The 26,626-nt window shown below is 45.2% G+C and overlaps 1 protein-coding gene across 1 annotated transcript in view; it reads right to left on the bottom strand.

The window, feature by feature from the left end:
* Nucleotides 1-26,626, bottom strand: part of CAPN13 (calpain 13) — an 82,544-nt gene that overhangs the window by 18,770 nt on the left and 37,148 nt on the right. Inside the window, exons 9-17 of the mRNA XM_019549574.1 lie at nucleotides 21,967-22,041; nucleotides 20,332-20,498; nucleotides 17,595-17,743; nucleotides 16,211-16,222; nucleotides 13,369-13,577; nucleotides 8,687-8,723; nucleotides 6,360-6,422; nucleotides 3,815-3,872; nucleotides 2,240-2,307 (exon numbers count right to left, since the gene is read on the bottom strand). Coding sequence (XP_019405119.1) covers nucleotides 2,240-2,307; nucleotides 3,815-3,872; nucleotides 6,360-6,422; nucleotides 8,687-8,723; nucleotides 13,369-13,577; nucleotides 16,211-16,222; nucleotides 17,595-17,743; nucleotides 20,332-20,498; nucleotides 21,967-22,041 — 838 coding nt within the window. The remainder of the gene's footprint in view (nucleotides 1-2,239; nucleotides 2,308-3,814; nucleotides 3,873-6,359; nucleotides 6,423-8,686; nucleotides 8,724-13,368; nucleotides 13,578-16,210; nucleotides 16,223-17,594; nucleotides 17,744-20,331; nucleotides 20,499-21,966; nucleotides 22,042-26,626) is intronic.

Here is a 26,626-nt window from a genome sequence, read left to right as displayed (position 1 = left end):
CGTGGATCCTCCTCTCCCTCCTCAGCCCATAGCCCGAGACTGGGAGGATCGACGAAAACACCACCTGAGCTCCCAGACCCCTAAGCCCCGCTCCCAACTTCCTGTAGCGCCTCGTGACCTGGCTGGGGGTGCTCCGAGCCGTGTCATTGGTGCCCACGTGAATAAGGAGCATGGGGTAGCAGTCTGTGGGCCGGAGGAGCTGCGGGATCCTCTCCGCAATGTCTCGAATGCGGGCCCCCGGGAAGCAGCAGACTTCCCGGGCTAAGGGGTCGGGGCAGCAGATTGCCCCCTCAGTGCCGCGCAGGATGGAGTCTCCTACAACAAACACCTTTCGCTTTGTCTTGGGGAGAGCGGGGGCAGCAGCCAGTGAAATGAGAGCGGGTGTTTGCTGCTGCCACAAAACTTAGTTAGTGTGGCTGTTCCTGTCTTTAAAAGGCCAGTAGGGTCACACTGTATATGGTTATACAGCAACTTAGTGAATGAAAAATCTGCCTTGAACAAAAATGGAATACTGGGGCAAAGAGTGGCTGTGTCATCTCCCTGCACATGCCATGAATTCACAATGACCACTTAGGCAGCGAGGGATATAGCAACAGAAAAGTCTCTCTGTGTCTCTCTCCAGACAGATACACAAAAGCTGGGGAAAAAAGAGAGGAGCTGCTGGTCATTTTTATTCATTTTCTGGCAATCTGAAATGGTCTGGCAGTGTCTCAGAGTTATTCTAAGGCCCAGAAAAAAAGGAGACAGCAAGAGAGAGAATGCACAGGGGAGAATTTATGTTTTCATCAAGGAACCTTCTTGTTCTACAAGGGCCAGCAATGTATTTCCAATGTTGTCTTGTTAACAGTAAAAAGACTGTGTGATCCATCTAAATAGAAAAGGCACACACCAAAGGAAGAATGGTGTGCCAGGCATCTTCATGTGACTCCATAGTGACACAGTGTCTCGCCTCAGACACTGGCCAGGGCTTGAGTGGCCAGCAGAAATCATAGCTTAATTGTTGTCACAATACACTTAGAGCAGTGGCTGTGAATCACCAGTTTATAGACAAGCCAAGCTTGCAGCCTTGAAGGAAAGGTGGACAGGAAGAGTGCTAGCAAGGACAGATGGGGAGTAGGGGGTAAGAGGTGCACCAGTGCAGTCACACCCCCTTCTGCTACCACTGTCGCCAAATGACCCACAGTGGCACAGGTGAAGCTTAAGACACTCCTGCCCTGCTCCAGGTGCAGGGTATATGGGGTGCCGGGTTTGGCAGGGGAGAGCAGCAGTAATGGGTGGGTTTCTTCTTCCTGCACCTGCTCTCTGCTGCTCCCCCTCCCCATGTCCCTCACTGGCTAGGAGCAGGTACCAGAAGGAGGAACGCACCTTGCGTCACTGCCACTGTCCCTGGCTGGCACAGGCACAGGCACAGGCACAGGCGGAGCCCCAGAGCTCCTCCTGCCCTACTCCAGACACAGGCTGCAAGGAGCAGCTGCGCAGGGAGCTGGATTTAGCTGGGGACAGTAGCAGTAGCATGCAGATTCCTCCTTTTGGGTGGGGGGGCACTCTGGGGACGGGGTTGGTTAGGCAGGGAGCAGGCACTGGAAGGAGGAATCTGAGTGCTATTGCTGCTGCCCTCAGCATCACTCCTCCCCACAGCCCCCTGCTGAAGTGATGCAGAAGCACCTCTCTGGATTCCCCAGTGCCTGGATCAGCCAGGGAGAGTAGCAGTGGTGGCAGTGGGTGGGTCCCTAGCCTTCATGTGCCTGCTCTCTGCCTGGCTTCCTGCTATCCCAGGGGCTCTGGCCATGCCTTGCCCCCACCCCCACATGGTGTGAGGTGCAATATGCTGCTCCCTCCCCTGACCTTTAGTAAATCTTGGATCTGCCCATGAGCGCTAGCTGTGGAGTGGGCCTTGCCAAATCCAAAAGTTTTGCATGGGAGCCAATAGATGTTTTTAAAGTTGGGGGCTGGCCATGGCATATTAATCACTGACAGCTCTGACGACAAGTGCAATGTAATTATTAGTAACATATTTTGAAGTAATGAGAGAGAGGAATATGCCCCCACCCCAACCACACTATCGTCAGGGAGATGCAGAGCAAGGATGCATCGCAAACATACTGTGGGAATGTGAGTTACTGGAAATCATGGCAAATATTTACTTGCAGGTTCTCACAATGAGAGGCTCGGCTCAGCCATAACTCAAGGCCAAAATGGGCAGTGCAGGGGTAGTTTATTGCTTTTGCTGAAAGGATACATCCATCAGAGCTAAAATGCCTCTGCATGAATCAAGGCTGAATCCTTCTCCTAGGCTGGCCGTTTGATCTATATAAGAATTGATAAAACAAAAAGAGATCAGATGGCTAGACTAAGAGGGCTGCCTGAGAGCATTAAGAAAAGCAATGGTACATGATGGAGTTAACTCTTCACTTTCTGCCAGTGCGATTGCATGTGTCACTGTTAGGATGGAATGGAGAATCCATTTCAGCCCCAGGATTTGGCACAGGCTCTGAAACAGCAGGAAGAGTTGCAATTAGAATTGCAGATTCCCTGAAGGGGCTGTGTCTCTCAAATGGGCCCACAGTTTACCTGGGTTCTACACAATGCTGGTGCTCCCCTTTTCCCTCTTTACAGATGGAATCATTTCTCATTAGAAATAAAGAGCAAATAAGCTAAAGCTACAAAAAAATCTCTTTAGACCAGATGAATGAATTCTACAGCATGTTGGAGTCCTTGTGTAAATAATTGCATTGATCCCTTGTTTTGGGACTTAGTCATATACTATATCAACTGTTTAGTTGCTGGCAGGTGGAACAGTCTGGGGAATGGGTTAGGAGTAAAATAAAACAGGGATGTCAGGGCTTTGAGGCATGGTGGAGGGCCACTGGCAAAGTGATGTATGGACTGGCTAGCAGAGGCACTGCAGTCTCATAGTAAGAGGACCTCAGTATAGCTGTGTGAGGTCCAAGAGCTAAAACAGCAGGACAGGTTGCAGGTGGGTCAGGGATGGATCTGTATGGGACCCAGGGCAGGAAAAAGAGGGATACACTTGACTGTACTCTTGGTTGATTGATACTCTTGAACGGAGAGGCCGCTACAGCACTATTTAGACGCTAAGGGTTAGAACAATGGTGTAAGAGTTGACTGGGGCATAGGCAGTCAGTCTTAATGATTAGAGGTATACCAGAATGGAAAAGAAGGTCAGCGCTAGGTATCAGTCCCAGTTCCAGGATGTCAAAAGAGGGTCATGGTCAGAGCAAACAATTGAGGCCAGGAGATTCAAGGCAGTAACAAGTTTTAACTGCAGTCAGGAGTGTCATAAACAACTGCACCAAATAAGGCTGTTGCTGGGACAAGGGCATGCAACAAGTGGGAGGATTTATAGCCCTCAGGTCAGGTGTTTGTTGGTTTCCATTGGTTCCTGCTGGGGCTGAGGGCTGGCTGGGTGCCTGCTGGCCTGGGCTTCTGCCTGCTGGTTCCAAAGTTCTGGGCTCAAAACCTCAAGGATCCTGATAGGAAGGGTGGTGACACTGAGACGCTGAAGATGCAACATGTGCTCATCTCTGTGACCATTTTATGGGAATCTGGTCCGGGTTGTAAAACTATTTTGCTATGTGTTTTCCCTTTGTGTGATCATACTTTTTCTAAAAAAACTCTTGAGCACAAAGGGAATCCCAGTGGAGAGTTTTCAGTTCTTCTGAATAAAACAGTTCTCTCAGCCAGAGTGAGCACTTGCTTAGGACCATCCAAATTAGCATGAAGCCCTCACTCTGACAGTAGACCAAGAATAAGGAAACACAATGAACACAAAGTAGACCCCAAAGTGGTTTACCTTGCAGGAACACTTCACTGAGAAGTCTTTGCAGCTGTGAGGCATTGATCTCTGAACCCTAAGGCAGAACAAACAAGAGCCTTCATAAGCACTGGGTTTCCTTATTTCTCACCTTGACCCTGACTTCTTTTCCTCACTCTCTAGAAATCAGAAGTAACTCCATTGGTTAGCGGACTGATACAGCTGCAAATTGGGTGGACGAACTGGGCTCTCTGAACCATTTTCTTTTCTTTGTAGACCAATAATCAGCATTGCCAATGCAAGCATCTCAAAGTGCTTTCTGAATATTATTGCCACAAGGCAGAGTGGAGAAGTAACCTCCCCATGTTCATATAGATAAGGAGCTTTGGAGGGTTTAAGATCCACATCCAATCTCCTTTTGGCAGGATAACACAACTTACGTCAGGGAAGGTTGACAAAGAAACCACCTACTTTTTAGCCTGGAAACCTTGTGATTGGGGCACGTGCCCATAGCCTGGAGGACTCAGGTTCTAACTCCCAGTCCTTGCTGGACGGGGTTTTTTTTAGCTACTTCTCTGTGATACATTGTAGCTAGCAAGCCAGCCATGGGCTAGGCAGTTTCAGGAGTGCTCTCCTGTTGACAGCATGCCTACCTGTCTAAACCTGATGTTGGATTTGAACCTGTTACTTGTCCAAGGTCACAAAAGAAGTCTTTGTCTTAGCAAAGCATAGGATTCAGGCCTCCCTATCTGGTGGTTTAACCCCCACCTCACCTTGTTCCACCTAGGATTGCTCTGGGCAGTCTTTTCTATCTGACGATGTACAAGATAAGCCAAAGCAAAATTCCTCTGAATTATACACTGGGTTACCGGAAGATCAGCAACTAGGCAAAATTACGAATAACAGCTACATACAGGAGTGAATATACAGCTATGCTGACTACAGGGTAATGGCTTCTCAGGTCCCTCAGAGCCTGTTGTCATAGGAAGTACAAACTCCAGACTCCCACATGTGCTTTGGCACTGCAGAGTTGTATTTGGTTCAGATACAAACTTTCTATATTTTTGCCCATTTCTCTGAAATAATGATTTCTTGCCAATTCAGGAGGGAGCAGGGAAGTTTTGAGTTATGACATGACATATGTTTCTACCTGGGGTTTTATCAGCATCGGTGTGGTCACCAGCTTATTCCTCTCAACTCACTTGAAACAGTCCCTCATGGATGCACTCTCTCTAACATGCTATTTGTTATGATTCAAACTGAATCATTTCTGGGATTAATTTGTCAGTGAGAAGGAATGTAGTGACATATCTGGCACCAAGGAGTTTGGGGTATCAGGCCTCCCCAGCAACCTTTACTATTGCTTAATTCATTATTTGATTGTTTGCTTGGAGATGTTGCACCACCTAAAGGTAGAGATGATTCATTCAAGTACTCAGTGCACTTTACCAGTTAACCTGTGCTCTGTACAAGTCCACTTATTCTATGCCTGGCTCAGCCACCAACTTCTTTTGTGACTCAGAGAAGAATGAAGAGGTGGTACGTAGCCACCTCTGTGTCCCTTCCCAATCCTGCAAACTCTAGGTACAGGGCAATGTTCCTGTCATGAGTTCAAGCAACATGAAGGCTGCTTTCTCCTGCTAGTAGTTTCCAGAAACTTGTATAGCAAGTAGGAATACATAAGGGCATGCTAGGCACACCCTCTTTCTTGGCCACCAGGCAGGTAAAGGCACAATGGGATCTAACAGACGGACTCATCTTAAGGTAATTGCACAATTAATCAGTTAATTTCACAATACCTGTAAGTGTAGAGGGGGCCACAATACCTGTAAGTGTCTTTATGTTGCAAGAGGATTTATCTATTCACTATTATTCTGGCATAAGCAAACTGAGATTCTGAGCCACTGTCTCCTCTTGTACATTGACCCCATAGATCTAATCTGTTCATCTGCAGACTAACATACAATCTGCCTTCCTTGTCCCCATTACACCCCAAGACCCCTTCAGTGCATTCTGTATGACTGTCTGTGTCATTTTCACCTTTATGCATTGATATAGCTATTAGCTGTGAGAGGTCTATTGTGCAAAAGCTTTTGGCAGCAATTTTTTTCCCTTGACTAAGTCAAGGAGTCCTTTATAACAGTTTATTAAACCATTAAAAGCATCTCCTGTGAACACACACAGCTTGGCTCAGAGAGAACAGGAATCAATTACTCCAACACTGACTGATGTATGCTTTCCAAATGCAGCAAATGCAAGCTGGAAACAATCCTGATCAGAGGGGGGAAATATCCAAGACTTACTGCTAATTGCTTGTTAAAAAAAAAAAAACCCAGACAAACAATGATCCCCTAATATACCAAGCTAGCCATTCTATTCCATCTTCCACTTTTTTTTTTCCTCTGGATTTTGGCAGGCAGATCAATACTGTTTTGAGGATATCCATTTGAGGATTGATAAACCCACATTTATTTCTAAAGACATTTTTCAGTGTGGATTGATGGCAAGAACACAGCTATTTTTTTAAAATGCCACACACATATTTATTGTTTTTTTTTCTATTAAGCAGTTTTATTGAGGGTACCTGCTTAGCATATCTTAGAAAGATGTTTTCATAGTTCTTGTCTTGGTTCTGTTTGGATACATCCTGGATTAAAGCAGAACAAGCACATACAGAAATTAGTTACAACAGAGGTAGGGGGAAGAACCTCGTTATTTATGTAGCTTTGTAGATACATACAGCACTTTATAGTTGGCAAGATATGTATAACAAAGGATACAGTATTGTACCTCAAAGACCTGGCAGTTCCAAGGAAAGAAGAGATGCAGCAGTGATTAGACAAGAAGCAGCGCGCAGATGTTACTGCTATATAGAAGAGGGGTGGGGGTTCAGGAAGGATCTGGAAGACAAGGGGGAGACCTTGGTGTCCTTTAATGGAAAGATGTTCCAAGCAGAGGTGTAACTCCCAGATTCTGCATCCTACACAGGTGGTGGCAGGGGCTGAGCTTGCTGGGACAGCGGTGGCAACTGCTATTTTTGCATGCCCTTTAAATAGGTGCCTGAGGCTGGTGCCTGGGTCACCCGCCCTTCATTATGCTAATGGTTCCAAGCACAGAGACAAAGAGGGGTCAGAAGAAGCTTAGATGGATGGTCAGGAGTATGTGAAAATCAGAATGGGAATTGGGAAGCCTAGGCAGAAATACATGAAGGAGGGAGACCTGTCTGAGAGGAAGACTGCATAGGCAGCATTGAATTCATCTTTTGGGCCCAGGCTGCTAATCCTCTCCCATGCAAGTAGCTCCACGGACTTAAATAGGATGATTCACATGAGTAAGGACCATTTATATGAGTAAGGTTTGTAGAATCAGGTCCCATGTTAAGAAAAGGTGAAATATTGGTTAATGACATTTGGTGGGGAAGTTGACAGCATCTGAATGCAACTGGGTAACAGATACTTAAGTTTATGCTCTCATTAATTAATTAATTAATTAATTGCTGACTAGATCATTAGCAAAAAGGGGCTCGAGTTTCTCTTCTCTGACACCATTCAATGTAGTGGTGGTACTCCTACTTTTCACTGCTCTTAGCAAGAGGAAAATCAGGTATAGTGTTTTTCAAACTGAAGCTCCACACAAGGCAGGAGGGGGCTGTCCAGTAGAATATGCCAGGTCTGGAAAGTCTCTGAGTCACAGAGGGCTAGTCTAGCAGGCGGACTAGAAATTGTACTGCACATGGGCAGCAATTATATGGGCCCAAATCTGATCTCACAGTAGTTATAACTGGTGTCATTTCACCAACTTTCCTAGAGAGACACTGATATAACTGAGGAATGAGAGGAATCAGGATCAGAGCAGAGCTGCATTAAAGAGTATTTGTTTCTGGCAATCCATCATCTTCTATTACATGGACTAATCCTCATGTGGAAAGTAAACATGCAGTGCTGCAGATTGGCACAGTCTTGATGACAGTGATTTCAGGTCATAGCATTCACTAAATATCAAGGACCTGGTTCTGAAGTTCTCTCTCCCATGAACTGGTCTCTTAGTCCAGGGCTGTCCAACTTCTAAGCAGCTGGGGGCTGCACACCCTGTGGACCGCATTAGGGGTGCATGGGCCTCTGGGGCCACATGCTGCATGCCTCTCTTCCCCCACTGTACCATGCACCCATTACTACACCATGTGCCCAGGTGCCTTCCTTCCCCTATACTGTACTGTGCCTCTCAGGTACCCTAGGCTGCAGACTGCAGGCCCCACCAGAGGGAGAGGGAGCCCAGAGACTGCAGCTGCAGGGGCTGGGTTGGAGCCCAGAGGCCACAATTTAACCCCTCATGGGCTACATGAGGCCCATTGGACAGTCCTCCCTTAGTCTTATTAGCAAAATGGTACAAAGGAGTGCAGAATGGCTGTGCTGAGCCCAGAGCAAGGCATCCGACAAAAGAGAAAGCAAAAGCCATGGTAGTGAGTGAGAGAGAAAAGTGGGGGAAGAAAAGAGTCTTTTTAACACCTGTACCATAAAGCTGATTCATGTACCTCCACTTGTTTAAATCAGAGGCTGGCTCCCTTTCAGAGGAGAGGGGCAGCTACTTCTGACCCAGCCACTACCACAAAGTACCATCCCCTTGACAGTGGCCAGGCCACCTGCTGCTGCCTGTGCCTTGCACCATCACTGACTCCCATTCCCACTGGCAACAGTGAAGGCCACATTTGGTGGTGACGGTAAGCAGTGCCTGCCAAAGGGGGTGCAGAGAGAGCATGGAGTGCTGCAATGGGGGCAACACTTAGGAGATCAGCAGCATGGTAATGGCAGAGAAGGGAGGCATGCCAGGCCAGGCTAAGTGCTGCTGTGAGCTGGATTTCAGCCATCATAAGCTGCTAACCCCTGATCTTAATCACTTTTCACATTTTCCTACCTTTAGCAATATGGGGCTGAGCCTGGTGGTCGGGTATCTAGAAAATATCACAAGAGTCATATCAGAAAAGAGAGCATTTGAGTGCAGATCTGCAGAAGAGGGTAGTGGACACTGCCTCGGAGTCCCACTCTTCAGGTACCATGAGTGTGTCAGCAATGATGCTTGAAATAGTGAGCAACACATGGCTTTGGTTCATAACTGGACCTCATAAATCTCAATAACCAATCCAGTGCCTGGAGATCTTTATTAAAAAAGCTACTTCATTAAAAAAAATGGATTTGAACAGCAAAAACAGCCTGTGCACATGCCTTTATGTGTGGTCCAGTTTCTTGCTTTGCAAACACACTGAGGACTCACGTTTGAGGGCTGTACCTTGCAAGTGGCCCTCAGTCAAATTGGAAGAGTGTACTGCTGTAGCAGTGATCAAAATGAGCTTGATTCTCTTCTCATGCCTGTTTCACTCAGCACTAACTTCTCTGGATTTACACCAGTATCAGGAAGAAGAGAATCAAGCCCATAGTTTACTCAACCAGAGCTTTCTTCTCAAGGTTGCCTTACACTGAGCATATCTTTAGGAAATCTTCCCCTCATTTCCTTTTAGCCAGTTTAATAGTTACAAACACAAGATTAATATGATTAATAAAAAGACTCAAGGAGCACTTGAGGACATGAAAAAGCAACAAGTTTACACAGAAGACAAATTTAAAGTCCACATAAAAATTAACCTGTTGGCCTCATTGTTACTGAGGCAAATAAAAGAGCAGCGCTCAGCACTCCAATCTTGCTTTAGCTGAAGAAGCAATATTTGCAGCATACTTTATATTTCCCTGTGTTTACTGTACTACAGCAGTTCCCTAGCTCTGAGTGTACTGGCAGTTGTAGTAGGCCTGGTCACACTCTTCATTCCCAACTGCTACCTTCACCTACACTGGGTGCAAATAATGTGATGCAATAGGGCATGTGTAGATGAAACGGGGGCCCTAAATTGAAGTGGTGAGTTTTTCAAAACAAGGGTTCAATTTAGGGCCCTTTAAACCCCTGTGTCGCGCACACACCCTAACTTACCCGCCTCTCCAGCGGCAGGAAGGGGAGGGCTAGCTGCCAGCAGGAGGAGCAGTCCTTGGACTACGGGGGTGGGGGGTGCTTCCCTCTGTTGTAGTGGTGACCCCCTTCCACCTCCTGGTGGCACCCAGCCACAGGCACCTGGTTCGGGCAGTCCCAGGGGGCACAGCGGGTCACAGTGTACATGCAGCTGCAGAGGGAAGCACCAGGTCCCTGCACAGCTCAGACAGGCAGGCAGGCAGGCAGGCTCCAGGAAAAAAAAAAGATCAGGCTCGCTGCTTTTCTTGGGTGAAGCCTGTCTTCCTGGGCTGCTGCCAGGGTGCCTGCATGGGCTTCCTGCAGAGCCCTGGGGCTGCAGGGAGTCCAGGGCTTCACTCCACAACTGTAGGGCAGCAAATTAAAACTTTGCCAGCAGCTCACCCTCCCCTCCTCTGAGGAGTTTTAGTTTGCTGCACCCAAAGTTTTTTAAGGTGCATTACACCACCAAATTTGCTATAGCGGCTGGAATTACTGAGCAATACACCACCAACACATGCAAACACTGACACCATTAAAGCAGTATAAAAGCATGTAACCTGCTTCAAAGTGTCATGCACACATGCCCCTTATTTTGTCTACATGCAGCCGTAAACTCTGGCATATATTGTGGGGCTATGCAGCAGGCAGTCCCTGCACTGTAGCACTCTCGTGCCCCAGCCAGCATCTACATGTGCACTGCAGTGCACTAAATAATGCCACCATAAGATAGCCCTTGTGTTGACTATGGCAGTGTTTATTAGTTTACTGCAACCCAACAGGGCTGTAAAAGTAGATGCTGAGACTTTACTGTGGAGCTAATTAGGTAATGCCACAATAAACGTTTCATGCAGATGTGCACACCGAACAGTATCTTGCTACTCAGTCAGCATGTCTACATGAGATGTTTATTGCAGCGTTGCCTAACTAGTTCTGCAGTAAAATCTGAGTGTCTACACGTGCAGCCCTATTATGCCACAGTAAACTAATAAAGTCTGCCTTAGGTTAGTACTTGTAAACACAAGTTCTATCCTACAGTAGAATTCTTTAGTGCACCACAGTGTACATGTAGACACTGATGGGGCTTACTGGGGCATGAGAGCGCTTTAGTGCAGGGGCTACCAGCTGACTAGCCTTGCACCCTCTTGCCCCAGCCAGCCCCTCTGCAGCACATTGAGCCATGTTGGACCAGCCCTGGGCTGGCAGGCTGACCCTTCTGAGCCCCCTGCCCCCTCTGAGCCAGCACAACGTGCTGTGGTCCTGGGCACATGTGTTAAACATGGCTCCTGGAAGCAATAAACTATGGCACAACACGTGCCAGCAATTACTGCATCACATTCATTGTATGTGTTGATGTGCCTAGTGACCATGTTTACACATGTGCTTAACTGCAGAGTAGACTAATTAGCTGTAGAGTAAAGCATCCCCATCTACACATGTGACAGTATTAGGCCACAGTAAACTAATTAATCCTGCAATAAGATAGTAATGTTGGGGACAGTACTATCTTATGTTGGGGTGATTTACTGTGATTAAATTCACATGTAGACATTAACCATGGATGTAAATTGCTCCTCGTCAAGCCAGTTAGCCTAGGGCCAGACTCCTCTCTGCTGCCTAGCCACATGGCTCTGCTCTTTTAGCATGCTTATGACTCAGCCAGCCCCTCTGCCACCTGATGCTGCCAGGCAGAGCCCAGGGCTGACCCCCCCTGTGCCCTCTCTCAGCTTGGGCCTGCTCTGCTTCAGCCCAAATTGCTGCTGTCCTGGGCACATGTGTAGATGTTGTGCCCAGGAGTAGTTTACTCCGGCTCAGACTGCTCCAGAATTTATTGCTTCTGGGTACCACATTTACATGTGTGCCCAGGACCATAACATGTTGCACTGGGTTGGAGCAGCCCCAGCTGGCAGGTCTGGGGGGGTCAGTCTGCCAGTCCAGAGCTGCTCTGACCTAGCTCAACATGACAGTACTGGGTCATAAGAGTGCTCCAGCTTGTGGCTAGCTGGCTGACAGCCCCCACACTGAATACCCTCATGCCCCAGCCAGCCCTGTCAGCATCTATACATGTGTTGCAATGGAGTAAATAACTCTGCTATAGGATAGTATTTATATTTACAAGTTCTAATCTATGGCAGAGTTAATTAGTTTACTCTGTCCTAATAGCACTGCACTAATTAGGCAGCTCAGCAGTAAACATTTTGTGTAGACGCACCCAGTGAGATGATTTGTGGAGTAAGACCCCCAAGCCACAAAAGGTATTTAGGTAACAAGCTCCCAAAGGTTATGTATGAGAGCTGGCTGCCAACACACCTTGGAGATTATAGGCCACAGTTAGTAACAGATGTGAGTAAGGGCATATCCCACCTCTGCAGCACTCCTGAGAGGACCACCAAATTCAGACCCTGCCCGCCCCCTTCAACTCCACATGACAAACCTAGAAATGAGACGTGTAACTGGTCTGAGGTTACCCTCTGCAGCTACTCTTTAAGTGGGGTGGAGCCAAAGACCTGGAGAGCAGCAGAAGGGGGATGATATATGCAGAACAGGAGCATCTTGGTTGAATGTGGTTTTTAGTAGTGCTCTCAGGTGTGCCAGGGCTGCAGAACAGACATGCCCTGGGACTGAGAGAATTCTTCCCCCTGAGAGAAGCTAAAACTATATTGGCCCAGACTGCAGCTCTCTAACATGCATAACCAAGCAGTTACTCATATGAATAACCCCAGTGAAGTCAGTCTAGCTCAAAGCCTTTTTTCAAAACTAATTGCTGCTGCAGGCTTGAACTTTTTGCTATCACAAGTAAGAGGAAGTGTTCATCAAACAATCTCTTAAGTGAAGTGTGGGCCATATTATGTGAGAATCCAAATACAGGGTATAGTGCAGGGTATTGTAGCAGTGCCATTATGTAGTGCATTTACAGGAAATGCATTTATGTTGGCTAGAAATAACTTTACAAGCATTGTTCCAGAATCTACAAACCTATCTTTACTGGCTGACTTTCTATCCCCCGTGGAATGCTATTGATCTGTGCAATGAATCAACCCACATAAATTGCACTACAGAATCAGGTACTTCAGTTGTAAGCACCACGCCATCTTTTAATGCCTCTGCAGAACACTAGCACAACGGGGCACTTATCTTGATAGGGACCTATCAGCATTATTGCAATGGAATTATTTAAGAACAACAGCACCTAACACAAGGTATGAGTCCTTTTTTCTTGGAACAGAAGTTTACTACCAGCTGGAGGGGCATCTCAGATACAGAGAATGTAATGCGATGCTCAAAATGATGCTTAATGAATGCTTAGGCTTTCCTGGAAAGCATGGGCATGTGTGCTGGAAATGTGATCATTGACTTGATAACCCTAGATGGAGCATTGTTGTGTTCTGTGACTGCAGTCCTGCACAAAGATCTGCCTAGCCTACATGCCTACCAGTGTTACCAACACCATCCTTGCCACTAAAACTGATCTTTGCATTATTTTTCCACAAAACCAATAAAAACAAAACTTTGCATTACTTAACTGTAGAAACAGTCCTAACAAGCATTCTAGCTCTGCACACCGTAAACGCGGCTTATATAAGTGGCACTTACAACAATCTTACTTGCTGTAATCTTGACTCCGCAGGAAGATTCGTAGGAGGAATTCAGACTCTTGGCCTTCTTCTGACGTAGCTGGAATAATTACATAGGTGCCTTGGCTCAAGGTAAAGTAACTGGTGACGTCTCGGTCTGTGGTGAAATGTTTCTTCCAAGGTATAAATTTATATTGAGAGAAAAATGCAGCTGGCAATCGATCCAGCAGGCCCTGAAACTGAAGGAAATTGTTGCCAGTGGCAATTTTGTACTCTTACAGCACCTCTCAACCACACTGATCCAAAATAGCTTTACAAATTCCAGGTTGTGTAAATGGGAATCACTCCACTCACCCCCAAATGTGCACATTTCTGGTGTGGAACAGCAGTTAAGAGCACCCAGCAGCACTACGCAAGAGTGTAGAAAGTGAAAAAGAACTAGAGGGGTGAGGGGGGATTTTAGATGGGCAAAGCATGGTTAACCAATCTGGAATTTGTCCAGGGCACTGAGGCAAATAACCTTATTCTTGCAAAAGCTTCCCTGGGACATATCATGGCCATGAGTGGTTTGAACCCTGGTTAAATATTTCATCCGGCCAAGAATGTCTCCTAGCAGCAGAGCAGCGACTTTACATTGTTTTTTTAAAGGAAATAACATACCTTGATATTTCTTCTGTTATTCCAATATTTTTGTCAAGAGGAAACAAATATAATGTAACAGCTATTACTATGATGGCATGTAAAGATAGCATAATAAAAAAGCCCTTACTAAACACATTCCCCCCAAATACATCAGAGTGTATAAATTCCATTTAGAATGGTTATACAGCGTGACACAGTTATTTATGAGCCATGTCGTCAGGAGAAAATATTATAAGCCTTCTGTCTGGGGGAGAAAAAAGACTGCTATTGGGAACAGGGGAGATATTTGGACTTCAAGGTATTGCAGGCCAGATGCTCAGCTGGTATAAGTGGGTGTTGTTCCATTGAAATGAATGGTGCAATCCTCATTTACACCATCTGAGCCTTACTCTGAACTCCTTCCATTGACAACGCAGAAGTAACTCCTGTATATCCCAAATGAGTAAAGCTAGTGCAAGATCAGAATCAGGCCAGCTATGTTTAGCCAGCTATTGCACAACATTAAACCTCCCTTCCAGCCATGCATTAGTGCTCCATGTCTCATAGCCCTAGGAAACCCTTTAATAAATACAGACATATCCATTTTGTTGTGCACCCTGTGCTGTACAGTGCTGCTTTCTCATCCTGCCAACACTTACTATCTATTCTGCTTCCAAGTGGTGATTTGATGGGTCTCAAAATGTACTGAAAAATGAATAATGAGAGCATGTTGTTTTGCAGGGGGGAGTGAGAGGTGGGTGAATTTTAGCATGTGCCAGTCAGGCCCAGTGAAAGGAGAAGCTGCATAAGCAACTGGCCTTCTTTACATGGGAAAGTTCCTTCTGTATAATTTAAGGTATGAATTTAAACCAACAATAAGAGTGACATGCCCCAGTGTGGACATTCTTATAGTATAGAATGATATGGCTGGTAAAATTACATAATTCGACTGTCCCTGTCCCTCAGTAATAAATGCCATCAACTTCTCTCTTCAGGTCTTAAGCTTCCCATTAAAAGGGTCTTGCATTACATAAAATTCTGAGGCCCCGCTTGAGCTAGACATTTCATCAGATGTGGGCCATAGGCAAATATTTCCTGATGATGATACCATGACTACCAAACTCATTCCATTTGTGATCCCAGTCAAATATATACACAGAGCTCTATGGTGAAATGGTGACTTGGAGCATAGAATAATACACTACTTGGCTTCCTGATTTCAGGTTAATTCAACTGCTACATCAGACATGCAGATTCAGATCCTTAGCTGGTGTGAAATGGTATAGCTATGTTGAAGATGATAAGGCTGTATCAAATCCCACCAGTTCAGGACATGGCCCTTTTGGCAAGAACACTCAAAAAGTTTGCATCACCTTGTGTGTGTTTGGTATCTTCAGACTTAGAAGACCAGGATGCATAAGAGTCCTAAGTATCAGGTTTGAGATAATTATGGCTTCCTTAAAAAACAGGAATTCACATCTTGGTAAGATTAATTGAGCCCTTTGCACATCACCAGCAGATAAATTAGGCACTCCTCTGTTTAAAATATTCAGAAACAACTCCATTGGAGTCTACACAAGTTATACAAGTTTATCATGGACTCAGGTCCATTGTTTATTGATCTTTCAGACAAACCCTCAAAAGGCAAGGCTTTGGTCTACACCATTTGGATATCTGGCACTTCTTGAAAGATCAGAGGTTTACACAGGTGAACTTGGCCAACCTTCTCTGTCTGCACTCCTGTTCTCTGTGTTTGTTAACTGCTTCCCACACCAGAGATGGCTGCATTTCAGTGATAGCTGTATGTTTCTATACGCCATGCGTCACAACTGATACAGTTTTACTGCATTAAAGTTTGGATTTGTGACATATCAGGCAAGGAGATATACTGGTAATGCACCAAGGGGAAGAAAACTTCAAGAAAATAAAGGCAAAATATTAGTTAAAGTATTGCAGTAAACTTAAAGAAATCAATACAGCCAAAATCAATGTTAATGTTCACACTTTCTGCGATTGCTCTTCAGTTCTGAAGAATGTTGTTTATAAATATATGGATACGAGAAGGCAGTACTTATATATATATGCTGTCCACACATACATATAATTATTGGAATTGATCATATTTTTCCAGGTTTTTAATGACAACACAGACTGAAAATTCAATTTTGAATGAGTTTGCCCCTCCCGCTGCCTCCAGCTCTGGAAATTATTGAACATTTAAAACAAAAAGATGAAAATAAAGTGAACATACCTGGGGTTCAACCTGAGGAGATAAAAATACATGTTTTCAATAAGACCAAGCAAATCTAAAGACCTGCCCTCTATTCCAAAACTCTTGATTAGACAAAAAAACGCTTTTTATTATGATCTAATATGGAAGTTGTCAGTTTGGGTCCCCTCCCCCTTTATATCACTCACACACCAAATGCCTGCTCCCAGAATACATACAGAAAAACTTCACAGAAAGGAAAGGCAATTCACCAAGGGTCAGACTGTGCTGCTGTTACTCGCAATGAGGACTATTCTAATACCTTAGTACCTAATACATGTTGGAGGTGGTTTAATTTACCATGATAATTGGAAATCTACCATGATAAAACCAGGTCAACATGTATCTGCAGACGTGACCAAGCTACCGAAATGGCAATTTTTGCCATTGTTTCATGAGGTGCATCTAGGTAATGCATTATGTGGACAAGGGCCCTTCCTTCCCATGATTTCAATACAGCTGCTTATAGAGATACTATTCAGTGCAACTATGGGCTTCATAATCCAGTCCTAACAAGTACCATTTCTACTATTTGGACAAAATGGGTCATTAGGTCAGAGGGCAGTGAAATGCCCAAAGCTTGATGAATCTTGAGGGACTCCTAGTCAAGAGATATAGTCAGAGATTTCCCTTTTCACCTACAGCAGCAGCAGCAGTAACTCTTAAGGTACTGCCCTTATAACATCCTTCAGGACTAATAACTACACAACATGAAGTATTGTGGGCAAGGATTAGGAGTTCCACTGACTGGATGCTCTTTATATTACCTTTTACTCCTCACCAGAGATCACTGCTGCTGATTTTTAATGGGCTATAAAATCTGGGACAAGCATTGCTCTATTTTTTCATGAGTAACCGGTAGATTTATGACATCATTTACTCTCCTGAACCTCAGAGTTTGGGTTTGAGTGAAACCTCCCTCGAATTCAAGAATGCTCATATGTGATGTTTGATTCAGGCCAGTCTCGATGTCATTTATTCTTCCAGTTTTAAACATCCCTGTGGCCAGTGGCAAGTCCACTTACAATCCACCAGCTGCAATATCCACAATATATGTGACAATGCCTTGACAATCACAACATTCAATGCTGAAGGACTGCAAATCACCCTTGTCTGTTTTAGACAGGAGGCTCCCACTGAAAGTGAGCCCACGTGTGTCTGCCACATCTTCCTTTTCCCATAGGCACTCTAACATGCACCAGGTCAGATTCTACACTGAAGTAAAATGGCTGCTTCTAGCTCAAGTTACCAGCCACTTCCCATATGCACTGGAGGACATATTTCAGCTTCTAATATCTATATAGAGGCAAAACCAAACCACACCTAAAATTCAGACTTGCTGCCCATAATGGCTGGTACTGCTTACCTGGAAGATGAAAAAGCCAATGGCCAGTTTTGGTGTATCTTGTGCATTGTTGGGAGGTTTCTGCATCAGTGACACCACAATGTTATTCTTTTTCTGATCAGCATCCACCACCTTGATGAAGTACTGAGGATTCCTTGAAAATGCTTCTGCTGAGAAATGATTCGTTTAATTAGTAGTAGTACACTAGTGCCCACTGGTCTGAACCAAGATGAGGACCTGACTGGTGGATGTTGGGCATACCCATGGTAAGAGAAAATCCTTGCTCCAAGGAGCTTACAATCTAAACAGATAAGACAAACCAACTGTGTGAAAAAGAAAGGACCATCTCCAGCTCGGGGAGGGGGAGCTAAGGCACAGAGTTAACTGAGTAGCTGAGCAATGACTACACAGAAAAGCTATGATGAAGTCAAACACTTATCCCAGATCTGCGTCCCAGTCCAGCACCAAGGCTAGCTTTCCTCAAGACATCAAGGGCAGACAGAGATGCAATGAGGTGAAATGGATTTTGGCTTAGATTTCATAGCTGCACAGCCATGGAAAGAAGAGCTCAAATAAATTCTACTCATCTTCCAGGTAATTGTTCACCATGAAAAAAATGTAAGGTGGCAGGAGCAATGACTGGCTTCTAAAACATAAAGGCCTTTGCAGGCCTGTAAAGCAATGGATGTAAGAAGCACAGTTGATAAGTAATGCCAGTCTTAAAAGAACTGCACTGAAATATCCACATGGTCACGTGGGGCTGAGCAGACAGCTTCCCCTTCAACTTGTCTATTCTTTAAATATTAAAAGATCACAGGGGCAAAGCTATATTGGGTTGGTATTTGGAGATGATGGTTTATTCACACTTTGCTCAAGGGCACATTCAGTCATGGGCTAGATTAAAGGGTCGATGGAAAAATGTACTTTCATGGACAGGGGCTTCCTTCCATAACTTGTCCATAGAGTACTACGAGCTTTCCAAACAGAACAAGCACTGATGCCTCCCTGTATTCTTAACCCTGCCCTGCACACGAGTTCAGACATGCTTATGATATTTTTGCTGTTAGAAAATTGTAGTCAGTGACAGGAGGAGACTGAAACCCATCTTTTTCTAAGTAAGGGATCAATGCTGAAGGTAGAAGCAGCCCTTTATTGATCACAAGTCACTCTCTTAGATTAAAATAACAAAAGCCAATAGTGATATAGCAACAACAATAGCAAATCGGAGCTCCCCACAACTGAGCACTCAGAGCAGAGATTGCAACACTGAGGTTGATTGGGTACCAAACACAGATACCCTTCCTTTCCTCACCTCCAGAACTGCTTTGGGATTCTAACCAATTCATCTTATATGTATATATCTTCTGTACAATTCTTTGCTCTGCCGAACAGTCTGGATATCTTGCCAGATTGGATTCTCTGAGACTTCCAGTAACTCCTTGTTCAGCCAGGTGAGAATAACAGACAAGTGAGTTTTGATTTAAGAGTCCCGGATTTCTTAAGTCATGACTCATTAGTTGACTCAGAGGTGGGGGCTGCCTCTTCACTCCTGTCTGTTTTGCTGAGAGCTAGCTTTCGTGGTAGAAGATATCAAGCATTAACCATTTTTCATCACTATTCTTGCAATGTGGTCCTCAGAAGCTTTTGCTGTTTGTGTGTGCGTTTTGGTTGGAGGAACAGAAGAAAATGGGGACAGGTTTGGAGATAGGATTAAGTTATTTATTACCAGGGATCTGGGTTTCCCATTCACCATGGAAAAACATGGTAAAACCCAGATTTTCTCATTTTAAGGAGAAAAAAACCAGATGTTGTCCTTTAAAGAAGAAAAATGTGGGAAACGAGCCCTGTGCTATCCTGGCAAAGCACCCGCTGCTCATCTGGCAGCAGCAGGGACAGTGGCATGGAGTTGTGCTCCCCACTGTTGCCAGGTGAGCAGGGGGTGTCTTACCAGAGCAGTGTGGAGCTCCCAGCAGTGGCATCAAGCTTCTCTTCCCAGCCCTGCTCTGTCCTGCCACACTGAGTCCCACCTGCTGTACTGTGGAGGCCCCCAGGGGAAGGCAGCTGGGTGAGGAGCCGGAGCCTGCGGCAGGTAGCCTGCACCCACCCTGCACACAACAGCCTCTGTTCAAGCTGTACTGCATGTTGGGGAGGAGGAATCAGGCTGCACTCCACTGCAGCGCTCACCTCTTGTGGGTGGCAGCCAGGGCTCAGGCGCTGATGCGGTGGGGACAGGGGTCTGAGGACCTGGGTCCCTGGCCCTGTAGCCCTGGCAGCTGGGGGCCCTCTCCAGCAGGGCTTAAGTGGGGTGGGGGCAAGGAGTGTGGGTGTGGAGGGGCACCAGCCAAGCCAAGGGGCTGTGGGTGGGGAGTGAGGGGCAATGGCATGGGCAGGGCATCAGCATATCAGGGCTGCTCAGAGTCACAAAGCACCTGGTGTGGTGGGGGGACAGCCACAACTGGACCTGTGTCCTTATGAGCAAAGGGAGCAGAGGAAGCTTTGATTTTCCATGATAAAAAACCCAAAAACTAATGCCAAAATTTATAGGTATTTAGCACTTATTTTATTATAGTGATTGAGGCACTGGCAGGCTTCCAAATTGCTTTAAAATTGTAAATATATCAATAAAACATTGTGTTCAACTGATACCTATACAGAGAGTGGAGTTTCATTTCAATTACAGAAAAACAGGAGTTTTGGGGTTTATAATTAGAGAATTTGCTATTTTTAAAGAGAGAAAACCAGGATGCCTGTTTATTACCATTCTGAGGCTTGCTTCCACCTGCGGTGCGTCCTCGAACCCACTGATTTGCATATGTATCCACGAACCATGCTGTATTGTGCTGATCCCCAAAGTCCAGAAATGTTGGCGTACTATTGCAAACACACACCTTGGAAAATTGGTTTCTAAAATCTTGACATGACATCCTGAAAAAAAGTTTTACATTTCAGTATCATACATCAGCTGGTTATCAGTGTTCACACTCACTGTGCTCGTAAGTGAATATGTAACCAGGGCTGAAATGTCATGCCACAGGCTCTAGTTGAGCTTGGTGACACCTTGTGAAATGGGTTGATCGCTATGTTCTAGTATCTAAAGCCGAGAGGCTCCAATTGAACTCACATGATGTAAACATATGTTTAAAGTCAAGAAGGGCTATGAGTATGGATCTAGTTATAAAAATCAGGTTTGCATTGACGAGGGAAAAAAAAGTAGGGGTTGTAAAGCAGTTTGTCTGCAGAAAGGAGAATGTGAGACATTTTTATAGGCTCCATGAGCTCCTGTCAATACACTACATTTCAGGTCATATCCACACTGCAGTCTCTAGTTCTCCAGCACAGGCCTTTCCACATTGTACTTCTCAGTACCCATCTAGTCCACATCTCTATTGCATGCCACACTGCAAATCTGAAAACTTTCCCTAGCACCAGCCCATGGTCATCCTACTTCCTGGCCATGCTGTGAGTCTGACCATGCCAGTCAGCATGAAGGAGACTTCCTGGTGGCTAAAAGGTTTTATACATAAGGATAAGTTGGGCCAAAATTATTCCCCAAACTGACATATACATAAGAGTTAGGAGCTCACCTGGACTAACCAGGAAGACCCCAAGCCCTGATGGCTGGGCTGCTGCCTACCCAGATTCTCTATTACTCTCACTGAGAGTTTACATATATTGTCTAATAAGTCAACAACTTGTGGGGGCCGACACGGTCCAATGGTTAAACAATGGACAGGAGGTCAGGGAAGTAGTTTCAACTCCCAAATCTGCCACTGACATCCTTGATGATGTTGGATGAACACTTCGGGCACATCCACATTTGTGCAGATGTTTAGTTCTCTGGGAACAACTAGCAGCGGCACACTTGTGCTACTGATACTTGTCCTTGGGGAATGCCTGTGCCACACAGCCTCTGGTGCATGGCAACTTACCCTGGGTGGGGTAGGGGAGGCTGGGACCAGCACTGGGCTGGCCCAAACAGTCTTACCTGAAGTCCTGGGGCCCTCCCAGGGCTGCAGCAATGGTAAGCTTGCTGCATGGACCCTGGCCGGGAGCCCCCCCCCCCACACACACACACACACGCTGCTCCCTTGCAGTGTGGGGAGCAACTGAACGGGCAGTATGTGGTGCCACAGACGTATCTATGACACCACGCGCCATGAGGCCACGCTCATCTGAACATGGCTTTTATGCCAATATTCACCAGTTCTCCTCTCATACTTTGTTCATTAAATACAGTGCTTACCCCAATGACTAATCCAAAGATGAATTGGTAAAATGTCTAGCATAGCAAGACTGAAAGCAGAGGAAGTGAATATGCTCCTTTCGTGTCCCACCATGGTTCTAAAAGAAACAATAGAAACCCCAGAAGACAAAACCATTAATGGGAAAATACCAAAACTCCCCATCGTCCTTCTCTTCACAGAGAGCTCTCCTTTGCTCAGTTGGAACTTGATTCCAGTTGGCAGAACTGGGAAAGGGAACAGAACAGTAAGCTACAATGAAAGATATGTAATGCTTTTCATGCATTTTCATATTGACGACTATTTCTCCACCTGTCCATACCCAAAGCATCTTCCCATCTACTGAGAGACCTCCCCCTATTTAGCATACATGATAATGACACAAACAATCCATGATTAACACCCTTTAATAACTTACCTTTTTACACATGTAAATATAGGCCGAGGAGGCAGAAAAGTTGCATAAAGTCACCTTTCTGGCCTCAGCACCGTGATGAGTTCAGAACAACTAGTTTCTAGGATCTGGCCTAAAAGAACACACCCCAAGAGCTGTAATGAGAACTTGCATTGCTATACTCTGCCCGGTCCCCAGACACTATGGTATGGGAGTTTCTCCTTTGAGTCAACACAGGAATGGTGAGTTTTCAATCCATTTCCCACCTTTAAAAAAATTAAGAAAAAACATTTTTATCCAATCTTTTCTTTCACTTTTAACAGTTTTTTGTTGAAAAACACAAAAATGATGAATTGTTGGACATATGATGGCCTAAAAGTATAGGGATATTTTTGACAAATATATGTACACCTCATTTCTGTTATATCTATATAGATATATAGATATATCTCTATAAATAAAATTAAGCCATTTCTGTAATATATGTCTGTGTGTATATTACAGAAATGTGGTATATATATTTAAAAAAACATTGTTTTCAGGCCATCCTACATCCAACTGTATTATACACACACATACACAGAAATAAGGGTTTTTTGGTGCAACTTTGTTGAAAAGGTATATTGTTGAAAAAGCAATTTTACATTAAAAAAGCATTTGACTGACTTTACTTCCACTTGCAAGGCTGCCTTTTTCCCTCAACCATGACAGGGGCAGAATTAGTTACAGAGAATTGGAGGGTGTTCCTGCATCTCAGGCCTACCTGGCTGTTGGCCCATCTATTTAAACTCATCATTGAGCTAATGTGGACAGCTGTCCACTGGGAACTGAACTGGAACCACCACTTTGTTTTTCACAGGCTAGGCAACAGCACTGCAATGATGTGCAGCAAAGACATCTGAATAGCCACCTAGAAGTGGAAAGTTCTGTGTCCCATTTTCCACCTTCCTGAACATACACCTTAATATCTGAATGTTTAGTGAGCTACTGAGGCTTAACATTTTTAATGCTGATATTATCTCTCGGTGCTCTTGCCATGCAGAGAGCACATTAGCCAGTCGGTTGTGTTATTTCCAAACAGCAGTTTTATAATTAAGTGATAATTGTATTTTCTGCAGAGCGTAAGATAAATAAACAGAGCATGAATCAATAATTTATTGATTTATGCAGTTTACCTGTAAGCGTGCTCCAGTGAAATTTCAATTATAGCTAGGATTATAGTTCATCCTTCCAAAATGTGGGAAATGCTGTCATGAGTAGATAGCTATTATCCCGGCCTCAAACATATCTGCATCACACATTACATTCCCACCAGCCCATCCAGACATTAAGTACTAGGCTTATTTTCTCAGCAGAGAAGTTATTAGCGTTGTTAGCACCAGAGGGGAGCAGAACTGTTGTTATTAAATCACAGTATTATAGTGGCACCTGTACATCTCTTTACTCAGAAAACACCAGCTTCAGACAGAAACAGAAATCACAAGAGCTAGATTCAGCTATGTCTCAGTACAGATAGTTTTCAATAGCTCAACAAAGCCATGGGATTTTCCTTAGATCATTTTTACTCTCAGAAGGGAGGATGGATCTTGCAAAACCTAGAAACTCCTTGAGATCTGTGCAGGACCCAGAAGATCCATTCAAGACTACGGTTGTACAACTGGAAGCTCTATGCTTTTACATTGCCTCTGGGGCCCATCCTCATTCCTCCCATTCAATTACATAAAAACCTGTCCCACTGGCTAGCTATTGATGGATGACCAATGGATTTGTGTCCTCATTGATGGCCCTCTTGCTAGCTCTTCCCCCTTCAAGATTCAACATTGCAGAGATAGCACCCACTGTAATATTGCAGCAGGAGAAATCTACATAGACACCCTTGGTCAGCAGCACAGAAATTGATCCTATACAGGATGGAAGTGGAATATTAAATATCAGATAAAGAACATGTTCAGAGCCTACTTCAGATGGAGACAGTAGATAACCAGACTTGTGGTTATCCACAATAAAAGTTGTTTGCTAGAGACAAAGGGATGGCTGAACTAGACCTGTAGCAAAACCCCCAGTTTTTCTTTTTTTTATTTATTTTAAAATGCATTCCCTCCCCTTCCCCAACCATTTCTGACTTTTTCTCTCCCTCTCTATTCCCTATAGGTAAGTATAAGTAAGCTAAGGCATAGGATTAGCTTCAGCATTTTATTTTGGTAGCAAGTTGTATTTGTTTTGTTTTTTCTCCTTCTTTATATTGTATAATTATTATGTTTATATTGATTTTTACTGTTCTATATTACTGTTTTACTGGTACTATATGATTTAGGCCTACATTTGTAAGTTAGCATAAGTCATGTCAAGTTTCCATTTTGCTTGTCAAGTCTCCATCCTGTCCCCAGGCTCGGTTGTGTAACCCATGACTCACACCTAACCCTCCTATGTAACTTGGTTCCTGAATGACTGGGGATGAATAAGCGTGCTTGAGAGACAATGGCAGTAGGTTTAAAAATAGCTCCCTCTGAATGACCAAAACATCAACACCAATACCTGGACCAATGGCCCAGCCCTTGGAACCACCCTCAACATTCAAGAAACAAAAGATGAGGCAACCCACCATTGTGCCAGGCTGCACATGCTCAGTAAGAACACCTGGAGCCCTCTGGGACAGGACTGACATTGCCTGGACAAGCCTTCCCCATAGGAGATCAGAGGTAGTCTGCCCCATAAAAGGGGTAGTGAAGACTGATTCCTTGGGATGCCGTCTCCATCTGGACCAGCACCATGCCACACCACCTATCCACCCAGAGGCCTTGCCAGCGACCCCACTCTGGACAACGCCTACTGGACAAAGAGCCCTTTCCAGCCTAGATAGGTAGCTATCACCCCCACATCCTCTCAACCAAGGACTTGGACTCTGCTTCTCTTCCCTACCTGGACTCCAACCCTTCCACTGAGTCTCGTTTTCCTGCTGCCATTATGAGTGTGTGTGTGAGTGTAAGTGTGTGAACCAATAACTTCATGGGACTGTGTAATGTGTTGTCTGTTTAATAAAACTGTTATTTGGACCCTGTAACAGGGAACTCTAACCTTGTCACCAGAAAGCAGGTCCCCCCTTCAAGGCCAGAACTTTCTGGGCATGGAGTGCTGGTGAGGAAGGGGTTAAATGCTGAACCTGGCTGGCTAGTCAGCTGACCAGAAGGGGAAGGACTATAAAAACCCTGGGCAGAATAGCAGTAAGGGGGATAGCAGCTGAAGGGGAAGGAGTGCTTCTGAGAGCTCCATAGAGAAGCTGGGTGAGCAGTCCAAAGGCCAGAATGATGGAAGCCGTGGGGAGATGGCAGCCAAACCACAGCAAGGACTGTAGCTGACGGAAGGGGGCTGAGGCATGAACCTGGTGAATGTAAGCTGACCTGCTGCTTTGCTTGATCATACTGATTGGTGACAGTTATTATTTTTTTTCTTTTTGGGGGGGTTATTGAATAAGACCTGTGGTTTGGGTAAGGCTACTAGGGGAAGGAGGCCTCATTTTGGGGACCCATTATGGACCTGGCACCAGTGAGCCTGGTGCCTGAAGGCACAATCTTAAAAAGGCCAGGGATGTCTAGTACACCTGGGGTGCAATTTTATTTTGCTTCTTTTTTTGACTGAGAGGGTGCAAGTTTGGGATTGCCCCCTGGTTTTGAACTTGTGACCCCTGCTGGTTGTGGGGCTGGTGCCTAGGCCTCTGGGCCAGGGTGGGGGCTGGGCTCTAGATTGGAGCAAGAAAGGGGGTCACATGCCTCAAGACACTGGAAAAGGCTAGAGTCTTGAAGTTAAACCATTTAGTGGGTTTAGATGAGGAGGCCTAGCTAGAGAAAAACAGCAGTCAGGCCAGCATGGGTGAAAGGCCCCAACATACACAATACAATAGGCAGTCTCCCACTCGTAAGAACATCATCATAATGATTTCCATCAAGACGTGGCAGGAGAGTATAGGGTGGGACATAAGAACCCCAAAGAAGGCTCCAAAGCGCCCCATGTAAGACACGGATTACCAGGAAGATGGCGCTGGGGAGGGTGACCTGTTACAGACCCCTAAGTTGGGTTTGGCTTTACTATGGTCTGGCCCTGTTCCAATCTCTGCCCCTCTAACTTCTGTCTCATTTCTACCTCTCCTGCTTCTGGCTCACCACCACCTCCAACACCTGTCCTGAGCTCCTCTCTGCCTCCAACCCCCATTTCTTTGCCACTGTCTTATCCCTACTGTCTTTTCCTTTTCCCCTGAGCAGTCAGGTTTCTCCCTCAGTTTCTTTCCTGGCCGTCTCCTTCTTGCCACCAGGTTTTTTTTTTTCTTTCCATTGCACCAGTGTCCTCGAGTAACCCTGGTGCCATTTGATCTTAAGTAAACCCAAGCCTCAGTTCCTCAGCTAGCTTCTCTGTAGTTCACCAGT

The sequence above is a fragment of the Crocodylus porosus genome, unplaced genomic scaffold (assembly GCF_001723895.1).
Source record: "Crocodylus porosus isolate Cpor-Errol unplaced genomic scaffold, CroPor_comp1, whole genome shotgun sequence".
NCBI classification, from domain to species: domain Eukaryota; kingdom Metazoa; phylum Chordata; order Crocodylia; family Crocodylidae; genus Crocodylus; species Crocodylus porosus.
The sequence above is the reverse complement of the archived record's forward strand: the minus strand, read 5'-3'. Positions and strand labels throughout refer to the sequence as shown.